The 10,631-nt window shown below is 52.2% G+C and overlaps 1 protein-coding gene across 1 annotated transcript; it reads right to left on the bottom strand.

Annotated features, from left to right (window-relative positions):
* Positions 1 to 451: 451 nt before the first annotated feature.
* ALDH2 (aldehyde dehydrogenase 2 family member) lies at positions 452 to 9,428 on the bottom strand. Its single transcript, XM_065692455.1, has 13 exons — positions 9,213 to 9,428; positions 8,450 to 8,554; positions 7,238 to 7,378; positions 6,931 to 7,010; positions 6,341 to 6,452; positions 5,382 to 5,510; positions 4,809 to 4,922; positions 4,338 to 4,440; positions 3,483 to 3,667; positions 2,970 to 3,134; positions 2,517 to 2,674; positions 1,698 to 1,812; positions 452 to 942 (listed from the first exon to the last, which is right to left on the bottom strand). The coding sequence occupies exons 1-13, from the start codon at positions 9,411 to 9,413 to the stop codon at positions 910 to 912; spliced, it is 1,641 nt and encodes a 546-aa protein (XP_065548527.1). The 5' UTR covers positions 9,414 to 9,428; the 3' UTR covers positions 452 to 909.
* Positions 9,429 to 10,631: the final 1,203 nt, after the last annotated feature.

Raw genomic sequence — 10,631 nt, 5'->3', positions numbered from 1 at the left:
TACTGCGGCGTCGCGGCTTACAGGCGGCCAAGGGCACCCCTTACACACGCGACAGCGCCAACAAAGCCCCCCGAAAGGGCCTTCGAGGTCCTGGGTGCTTTCTAATGACGCAATGACCAGAGGGGCGGACCATCGCCCCTAAGGGGCGGGGCGAAGCTCGAGCGCCGGGCCCCGCCCCTTGCCTTGAGGGCGCGAAGTCTCGCGAGATCGCGTGAGGGGAGCCCCGGGGCGGTGCCGGCCGCGACCCGCGCCCTCCGCCCCACCTCGCGGGGGCCGATCCGCCATGGAGGTGCCCCTCCCTCACCGCAGCTGCCGCCAACGCCAAGGCAGTGTGGGGAAAGCAGTGCCAATGGTGAGCAAAAAGCTTTAAAACGGCTTGAGGGAGGAGGTAAGTACCGGTTGGGAGCGCGCTGGAGCTCGCGCCCCACAGACGGCTCCGATAAAAGCCCGGTTAACGTCACTAAGAGGTGTTTATTGGGAGCAGATAACGACGAGAGCAGCAAGAACAAGCATTCACCTCAGGTTCAGGCTCTGCTGGGTCCCACAGCCCTCAGTTCAGGACACAGATGAGTGCACAGGACAAGGGCAGAGCTAACCCTAAAGAGTTCCTATACAACCTATGCAGACAAGCACTGAAACGAGTCCTGGGAAGAACATCACCTCCATCAGACACTGATGCACCGAGAGTACCCCCATGTAATGCACTAGGACACCAGTGGCTGTATTTGGTACTTTAGAAAGAGAAAGCCAAGTAGCGTTTGTAACAAAAGCTCCTTCAGGCACGTTCTAAAGAGACAATTCTTAACGCAGAGTTAAAGGCTTTCCACCCATGTTTTGCATGTGTTAAGAAGAGGTTTCCTTGCTCTGCATCCCGCGGAGCAGCACCGACGCTCCCGACCGCTCTCTCCTTTAGGAGTTCTTCTGGGGAACTTTGATTGTCACCTGCAAAGAGAACACACACGGGTCATTAACCTGGAGGCAGCGTTCGGTTATATCCATCAGCCTGTGGGGATGGGATTTCCGAACACTGCGATCAACTCAATAGAGCCGTATTAAGCACTGGTCACTGCCCAGATTCCTGCTCTCGGGTGATGAGTGCCCAGTGTTCCTCTCCCTGTTTGTACCTGCAGAAGCTTCTGCCCATCTCTTCCCATTCCCCACAAAGCAAACTCATGGAGAACTCCACACACTTGCATTCTGTACAGTGGGAGCAGCTAAACAAGTGGTGCAGGCAGCTGGTAATCTATTAGGTTACGTATCTAACAGGTTTTCCTCTAGAAAACCTATTTAAGTTACATAGAAAATATGTATAATTTCATTTTACATAGAAAATACATATACATTAGAAAATCTATGAGGTTACATACCAAGGTTTTCCTCTAGAAACATGGAATGGTTTGGGTTGGAAAGGACCTTAAAGCTCACCCAGCCCCAACCCCTGCCATGGGCAGGGACCCCTTCCACTGGAGCAGCTTGCTCCAAGCCCCTGTGTCTAGCCTGGCCTTGAGCACTGCCAGGGATGGGGCTCTCAGTTACATGAAGCTGTGTCTGTGGTGCCTTCCCAAGTGCAGCTCCAATTTTGTTCCAAGCGTGAGAAGGACAAACTGCAACTCTCAGGCCCGCCTGCACCAACAGGCACAAAGCCAATTTGGAGCTATGGCAGAGGGCAGTCATTCCTTGGATACAGGGATACTCACGTTTTTCACCTCTACATAAGCCTCCAGGCCGTATTCTCCCAGCTCTCGCCCATTCCCAGAGGCTTTGTAGCCACCAAAGGGAGCTTGGGCACCAAACACATCATAGCAGTTTACCCTGAAATGGAAACAAGATTTAAGCACCTGCGGTTTCAGACCTGGTTAATGGAAGAGCCTTCTGCAGTGAATGGGTGTTTACAGGAGGATTTCCAGGCAGGATTTCCCTGTTTGTCCATTCTCTCAGATAACGGACTTAATCCATACCGACACCTTATCCCCATCAACCAGGAAACAACATCAAACCCATTCACCTCTTCCATTATCACAGCACCAAGCGGCCAGGTTGCCACCCACACCTCCCTCAGAGCACAGGTACCAGCAACACCTCCTTGTTCCCCCAGTACCATTGGAAACCAACCAGACAGCGAGATCCTGGCTCTCCAAAACCTCCTGCTGCAGCAGGAAACTGCTGTTGAAGAACTGACTCTGGCACTGCTGCATGGCCTCTGAACACACAGGAACATCAACTGCAGCCACACAGATGTGCTCAGTGACCTTACCATTGCTGGCCCTCACAGCCCTGCAGCCATTGCTCCCATTCCCAGCTGCAGCACTGGATTTCTTCCCCCCTATTCCATTCATTAATTCCTAGTGGGAACATGGAAGCCTAAAATACCTAATTTTTACCAACAGCTGAAGGCCTGTCGTTACATTCAGTGAAGTACTGGATGAGACAGGCTATCAAAGAACAAGCTTACAGAGAAACAGCAGCACAAAAGAAATCTTGCAGCAGCCGAGGGAGAAGGAAGTGTGGATGCTCACCAAACTGTTCCAGCTCGCAGGCTTTGTGACACATAGTTTGCTTTGTCAAGATCCTTTGTGAAGACGGCTGCTGCTAGGCCGTACTTGGAGTCATTTGCTCTCTCGATTACTTCCTCAATGGTTTTGAATTTCAGAATCTGCATGACCGGGCCAAATATCTGCAAAATCCAAAGAGAGCTTGTGAAAATCTGTGTGCTTTCAGCACGGAGCGGGGCTGTGGTTGATGCTGGAGTTACGTATGGATATGGGAGTCACGGGCATCAAATTCCAAGTATCATTCCCTGTATTACAAAGAACCCTGGATGTAATCTGGAGGGAGTTTAATGCGGTCGCTTTCTAAGCAGCATCGAGTTCTGTGGCTCACGACTGCCCAGACCTGTGGGGTTTTGCGTCAGAGAGGCAAAATGAGCAAGAAGGGAGAAGCTGACAGACAGAAAGGTGCTGCAGTCTCACCTCCTCTCTGGCTATCGTCATGTTGTCCTGCACGTCACCAAAGACAGTTGGCTGGATGAAATAGCCTCTGTCTGCAGCAGGGTTGCCACCACACAGCAGTTTGGCTCCTTCCTGCTTCCCAGTACTAATGTACCCAAGGATCTTCTTAAACTGCTCTTCATTTACCTACGAGCCACAGGACAGAGAAATCAGCTTCACTTTACTGGCAGCAAAAGACTTGACTACAAACTGCTGTGCATGTGACTGTGCTCCAGCAATTCCTCATTTCAACAGCCTGCAGAGCCAGCTTCAAAGGGAGATGGTCATTTTTAAATGCCAGCTTCAGGCGGAGGGTTTGGAACCATCAGAATGGTTAACTGACTTCTCCCTCCTGCACAAGCAAGGAGATAACGGCCACAATTCAAAGGAGATTAATCAAGAGGACCCATGGATCCCTTTCATTCCAATCTGCTGATACACAATGACTCAGGGCTATTTCAGGAGATAACAGATCAGGACATTTCCTGCTCTTACCTGAGGCCCCTGTTCAGTTTTAAAGTCAAAGGGGTTTCCAACCACCCTGTTCTTGGCCTTCTCAACACTCCTCTCCACAAACTCCTGATAAATATCCTCCTGGACATACGTCCGGGATCCGGCACAGCAGCACTGCCCTTGGTTGAAGAAGAGGGCAAAGTGGGCTTGATCCACAGCCCAGTCCACTAAGATTGGGGAGAGGGGAGAACACAAATCAGCAAACAAACCCAAGCAGAGTGTTCTGAACAATCACCATGCAGACTGATGGAGTACCAGTGACACAAAGCCCTTTCAGCTGACGGGTGTTTCCCATGCTTTGGTAGGGCAGAAGTTACATACAGATTTAATTAGTGTGGGGGTCTATTGAAGCAGCCCACACTAGAGAAAACCAATCTGATCTGAGGCAGAATACAGCTCTCATTTGACATTATGAGGTATTAAGGACAAGTTGGTTTAGATCTAGAAGTTCTTTCCTGCCATATAAAAGCACATGTGTTGGCTCCTCAAGACCAACAATAAGTCTGCATGCAAGAGATGAGGAAGAGTAGAAAAGAGTGGTACACACCAAGAGAAAGATACAAAACCAAATGGAAGTAAGACTGAAGGAAGAGACTGAACCAGTTCTCATTTGCTGATAACTGAACTTCACAGCACTGGGGAAGAAGTGGGAGTGAAGAAGTGCTGCTATACAAATACAGCAGCTACATCAAGAGGCACTTCACTGGGTGACAACATCCAGATATGGTCAGAGTTGGAGACTCACACCCACAGGAGAGGTTTCCTCTGCCCCCAGCTCTGCTTGCAGAAAGCCAATGCAAAAGGGACAGCTCAAGCACTACACTGAAGGGTGCTTACTGTCTGCGTCAGACATGATTATGTTTGGACTCTTTCCTCCCAGCTCCAGTGTCACCCTCTTCAGGTTACTCTCTGCTGCAGCCTTCTGGACCAGGTGCCCAACCTGCACGGTGAGGAGAACAGGTATTAGGAATTAACTCTTACGTCTGCAGCACCGGGCAGGGCAGCTGGTTTCAGGGCTCAGTCAGCACTTTAACAGTAATCCCTTCATTGTCAGGGCCCTCAGGGAACACCTGAAGCCTGCACAGTTTCACCTCTTCTGAAGCAGCTCAAGGTAAGCAAGAGGAAGTACTCTAAAGAAAGCACCTTAGAGGAGTCTTACGTAAAGTAAAACTAAATGTCACACCCTGAAGTCAGTTCTATTTTCCTTTTAGAAGGCAAAGCACCTCCAGTATTTTACACAGAAAAGGTATCACAGCAGTGAGACACTCTTTGTATCTCAAGGGCTTGCAGGTTAAGGTGCTCCCTTACCTCTGTGGAGCCAGTGAAGGCCACTTTATCTATATCCATGTGGGAGGAGATGGCAGCCCCTGCAGTGGGCCCATAGCCAGGGATGATGTTCACCACTCCTGGTGGGAATCCAGCCTGCCGGTTCACCACAGGGGAGAGCAACGTTAGTCCTTTACAAACCAAGGATTTCCCCTTCCCTCCCCTGCCAGTAACATTTTAATAGGCCTCCCACAAAGACCAGAGCCTTTTCTACCTCACTTTAGTGTTAATGTTCAGTTTGCAACCACCAGGACACCTCCACTCCCCACCCCACACCCTAAGCATAGTTTGGAGCAATAGATGTCAACTTCCCAATCACCCTGAACTGTTTTTGCAACCTAAACCTCAGAGTCCTTCCCTAATCAAGATCTATGTCCTTCGCATACACATTTATAAGGACAAAAGGGGTTTTTTGCTAACCCAATGCTATGATACCCAAGACAATCCAGCCTTTCTTCAGACCAAACAGCCTCTCTCTGTTCCTGCCACACATGCTCTGCAGCTCACCAGTTTGGCTGTACCACAGCAGCGATGGAAACCCAGCCTTTCGCTCACCTCTTTGATCAGATTGGCCACATAGAGAGCACTCAGAGGGGTTTGCTCTGCCACTTTCATCACCACCACATTCCCAGTGGCCAGGGCAGGCCCAAGTTTCCATGCTTGCATCAACAGCGGGAAGTTCCACTGAAAAACAAGGAGGAATTTGCTGCTCTGAGCTTGAGGGTTTCCAATTACTCAGTAAGTAACCAGCGAGCTCCATCCAAACCAGTGCAGTGCCTATGGAAGCAGCTTTTGACCCTTCCCTTGCTGCCTTCCAGTGCCTGCCTGCTTTTCAAGCACTGCCTTCTGCTTGTCCAGGGAAACTCTACTTTGAGGTGTCTCAGCACCACTGCAAACCCCATGTAAATTTATCTTTACTGCCAGTGTAGCCATCAAACCCTCTTTTGAGGCATTTGGAAAGCAAGCCTGTTTGCAGTGGCAGTGCATGCAGCCAGCGAGGTGTTCACATTCAGCTCCTGCTCAATGCAAACATGAAAACCAGACGAATAGAGCACCCAGCAATCAGAATGTGGCTACTCCTAGAAAGAGATAACACTATCCACAGGTCACTGTGTAACGATGACTTGGTTGTTGACCAACCACCTCCCGATGCTGGCTGCTAGTTACCTAAGTAAGATCACGTACATCAAGCTGAATTTTGCAGCTATTTCCTCATCACACAGCATTTTAAACACTAGTTTAAACTTAACCATGGTTCTGAGCCAGGTAACTCCGCTAAAGGGGTTTAAATTCTTTAAATCAGCAGACACAAAGTGAGTCTTACTCAGAGCTTATGAAATCAATAGATAGTTCTACAATGCCAGGACAACCTAACAGCCCTCCCAGCTGGTGCAACCATAGCTTTACCACTGGAAGGAAACAGGGGTGAGCAACAGACAGTAACTTTAAGACAACTCTTCATGATAACACCAAATTCTTGGAATGCTGCAGAAGTAATGATGCATTTTACTCACCGGGATTATCTGTCCACAAACTCCCACTGGCTCGTGTCTTGTGTAACAGAAGAAGTCTCCGTCTAAGGGGATGGTTTTGCCATGGAATTTATCTGACCAGCCTGCAAAGTATCTACCGACAGTAATATTTTGGTCAGTGAATTTAGAATAACAAGTGTCCCATCAGGAGAAGAGAGACTCCCTCCAGCTGTTTGCTTCCTCCCTTCTTCACTTTGTAGAACAGTTACCAATACAAGTATTTCCCAAACAGGGGATTTTAAGAATGGACCATAAACAGAAACATTCCTCTCTCCTGCCTTAGCATAACTGCCATCCCTGTGCTGTAACACAGATCACCTCCAGCAGCGCTAGTCCTGTATATAGCAAGAGATATACATGCAACAGAAATCCTTTGGGAACTCACAGGAATTCCAGTCTCATTCTTAGCAAAAAATAAAGGAAAATGGGTGTCTTATCGCCTGCTGTGGACCACACGGGACCAGCAGGCCAGTGCAGCCCTGCAATTGGAGGCATCTGGCCTCTGCACATGCAGAGGTTTGGCTATCACAGGTCAGCTAAGCATGAGGAGTCACTGCAGCCTCCACACCTACCTGAGACATTTGACTACCATGTCCAGATCCACCAGGTAGGAGATGGAATACGGCTTGCCATTATCCAGGGTTTCCAGTGCCTACAGAACGCAATGAGATTACCAGAAGGTGGGGACAGTCACACAAACAGATTCAGATTCAACTCTCAGTTTGCACTTTGAATCTGCTCTGTGTTGGGTTTTTTTTCCCTCAGCTTCCCAAAAGTACTTCCCATCTCTCCCCATCAACCCAATGGCACAAACCACCCATCTCTGCCCCTCTCCCTCCCCTCTCACAGCAGAGAGCTCAGCCGGAGCACAGCACGCACCGCCAGGTACGCTCGGTCCCTCTCAATCAGGTCAGCGAGGCGGTTCAGCAGCTTCCCCCGGTGGGAAGCATCCATCCTCCTCCAGGGCGAGCCCAGCTGGAAAGCTGCCTTGGCTGCCTGAACGGCCTTGTCCACATCTGCCTGCAGAGGAGGGAAGGCAAGAGGGTGAGAAAGGAGCAGCCAGCCCCCACTCACTCTTTGAAAACACAGCTGAAGCTCTCCTTGGACTCCAGAAGAAAACAGCCCCTGGCACACATGGTTGCTCACACCAGCCTTGTTAGGGCAAGAACTTGCAGCCTTGACTTGCCTCACTGCAAGACACCTGCATCCCCTGAGCTCCTCACCCCATAAGCATCAACTTGGGCACTCGGTGTTACTTCAGCTACGCACAGTGCAAATCCCATCTCCACCATGTCATCTGCTGGGTTAATATTTGCATCCCAGAACGAGGAAAAGCTCCAAAAGTGTGCTTCTCATGCTCACTCAGGTTTTGATTGCACCAGCACAGTCTAAAGGGGTTTTGGCCTTGATAAGACACCCCTCATCCATCATTTTGTCCTGTCAGGGCATTAACTGGTTCCTCGTTGGTTCTCTGTCCTGGCTTGCTGCAATGGTCTTGCCAGGACAAGCCAGTCTACCATGGACAAGCAAATAACAGTTTTCCTTCCCCACCGCTCCCGTGGGTAACACTAACAAGCTTCCAGGCTATAGAAAGAATCCAGAATTGCTGGGAAGCACCAGCTCAGCTCTGCCACAGCCCCATGGAGGGAGGGCCTTCTGTAAGGAATGATTACATGACTCTATTCACCACCACCTCTTGTTCTCATTTCCTAGGGCTGGGGACAGTCTCGGCTCTCCAATGGAATCCTGACCTTTTATCTCCTCTGCTTCTGTGGCTCCAGGTCACGCTGCCAGCACAGGACCGCAGTGTCTGCCTTCATCCCTGCCTCTCTCCCAGGCTCCAATCATGACTGTCCTCACACCTCCCAACTCATCTATTCCTTTTGGCCCTTCTCAGTCCCAGCCTGGCACTGGTGAGAGGCAAAGCCAGAGGGTTTTGTGGAAAGCAACAGTTGAGGAAGAGCACAAGAACCTCTTGACATTGGTACAGCTCAGACAGTGCTGCACACACAGCACTGCATCGGTGTCTTCCCCTGTAATCCCCGTGTACCTGCTGACACTGAAGCCAACCCGATCCCAAGAGAACGTTACCTTATCACCTTCTGCAACCTGGCAGATGACTTCTCCTGTTGCCGGGTTGATCGTCGGGAAGGTTTTCTTACTGACTGCATCGTGCCACTCGTTGTTGATGAAAATCTGCAAGGAAACAAGCAAAGCCTCAGCACCAGAGCCGGGGGGGAGCCAGGGAGAGCACCTGACAGCACCTTAGCTGCTTCATTAAAAGGGACTCGGCTTGTGTGGGCTCCGGATCCGCACCAATACCAAGCAGGTACTTTAGCAACAACAGACACACCCTCAAGTCCGTAACAAGAACTCACCCCTCAGCAACCAGCACCTCAACGGGAAGCAGCTCCGGTCTCAGTAGGTCCCTGCAAGCCCGCGGTGCCCGGCTGGAGCTGCGCAGGGGCAGCGGGAGGCTCAGGGGCAGATCCAGGTCCATGGGGACAGGGTCAGCACCGTGGTGCTCACCGAGACCTTCCCGAGCACCCGGCCAAGAGCCGACAACAGCCCGGGCATGGCCGCTGGGAGCGAAGGAGCGGCGGGGCCGGGGCCCCCTCCTGTAGCTCTGCCCTTAGCGGACCGGTGGCAGCGGTTTCGCTGCCGGGACACGCGCCCCGCACCCGCGGCCGCGCCCAGCATTGCGTTTCCCAAGAGGACTTCCCGGAATTCCCGGCTTTGGGCCCAACCGCCCGCCCCCCGCGGCTACGAACCGGGCTGTCCGCAGCCCGGACCCGGACCGCGCAGCCCCTCGGGCCGCGGCCTTGGACCCAGCTCGCCCCCGGCTCGGCCCTACCTTGTTGCAGGCGATGTCGGGGCGCGGGTTGGGCGCCGGGATGGGGGAAGCGGCGGCGGCGGCCGAGAAGGGCGCACGGAGCGCGGCCGGGCCGCGGCAGAGCCGGGAGACGCGCACCGCTGCCCGCAACATGCTGCGCTGCGCTGCGCTGCCCAGTGCGCCGGCGGCGGAGCCCGCTCCTCCGGGACCGCCCCGCTCCATAGGGACCGCCCCGTGCCATAGGGACCGCCCGGCCCGGCTCGGCCGGGCTGGGGTGTTCCTCCATCAGCGCGGCTCGGTGGCTTTTGCGTGGCTCTGTTCGGATGGAATGGGCTCGGTTCGGCTCTGCAGGGCCCCATTCAGATCAGCGGGGCATGGCTCAGCTGGGCACAGCTCAGTTCAGCCCCATTCGGGTCGGGTCAGCCCGGCTCAGTACAAATCACATCAGCACGGCTTGGTTTGGTGCTCCGGGGATGCCTCATCGGTGTTCAGCACAGGCTGCCCCTGTCCCTGCTTGGCTCTGTGAGGAAGGTGTTGCAAGGAACTGCTCAGGGACCCCTTGTTACCTGGATGTGCCCTTAGTGTGCACATGGGAATCTAATAAAGAAACCTCTGTGTGCAGGGGAAGTGGAACAAAACCAGCAGAAAGCTGAGCCCCTGACAACAGGAACATCATTGGGTGCATGCAAATGAGAGGCTTTGTAAAACTGCTCCCAACAACAGCTAAAGGCCTTTTCTGCACAAGAAGCCTTGTGCAGCTTCAGTGTGTCCAAGCACAGATGCACATGGGGGAAAGAGAGACGTTCTCAGGTTATCATCACTGTCACTAAGGAAGGCAGAGACCAAAACCATGAAGTTTTTAACCTCCAAAATAACCCTTTGTCTGACAGCACCTCTGACTCCCTCAGTGAGGGGTTGGTGAAGGGCAACTGGGGGTGGACAGCTCTGATTTATTAAAGAAGCCAGAAAAAAGGTGGAATATGTCAATTCAGAAGTAGCTTAATGCACTACCCGGGAAGGCACAGATAGCAGTGACAGTGCCTAGGCATCTCACTCGGGAGGGGAATGCCAGCCCTGGTTTGCAGGGGGGAGCCACAAAGCCCAAAGAAGCAGAGCGAGTACCCAAGGTTATCCAGCAGGGCTCTGATTAGGCTGTGTGTTTCCTCCATCAGCAAAAAGAAATCCTCTTGTGTTAGATCTCTCATCCACCCATATCCCTGCAGGGTGACTGGTTCTGCTTTGTCGCCCCACAGACTGGGTCCTGCACAGCTCTTTAGGAGGTAGCCCTAAGGTGGAATACCTGTTCTAACATGGTCTCTCTCCTCTTACAGGCCTGCACGTGCTAAACCACTTTCAGGTGCCAGAAAGACCTGGTTTACCCATGGAGATGTGCCTGTGTGCACTGTCTGTGCCAGAGGGACGGGGTCAGGCTGCGTATCC

This window comes from Lathamus discolor, chromosome 12, assembly GCF_037157495.1.
Source record: "Lathamus discolor isolate bLatDis1 chromosome 12, bLatDis1.hap1, whole genome shotgun sequence".
Classification (NCBI taxonomy): domain Eukaryota; kingdom Metazoa; phylum Chordata; class Aves; order Psittaciformes; family Psittacidae; genus Lathamus; species Lathamus discolor.
This window is presented reverse-complemented; position numbering and strand designations above follow the sequence as displayed.

Excerpts from the sequence above, each read along its gene's own strand:
- ALDH2 (XM_065692455.1), bottom strand. The coding sequence starts at position 9,413 with ATGGAGCGGGGCGGTCCCGGAGGAGCGGGCTCCGCCGCCGGCGCACTG. Across the intron at positions 7,011-7,237 it reads GGGACCGAGCGTACCTGGCG|GCACTGGAAACCCTGGATAA; the intron begins GTGCGTGCTGTG and ends TGCGTTCTGTAG. Across the intron at positions 3,668-4,337 it reads AATCATGTCTGACGCAGACA|TGGACTGGGCTGTGGATCAA; the intron begins GTAAGCACCCTT and ends CCCCAATCTTAG.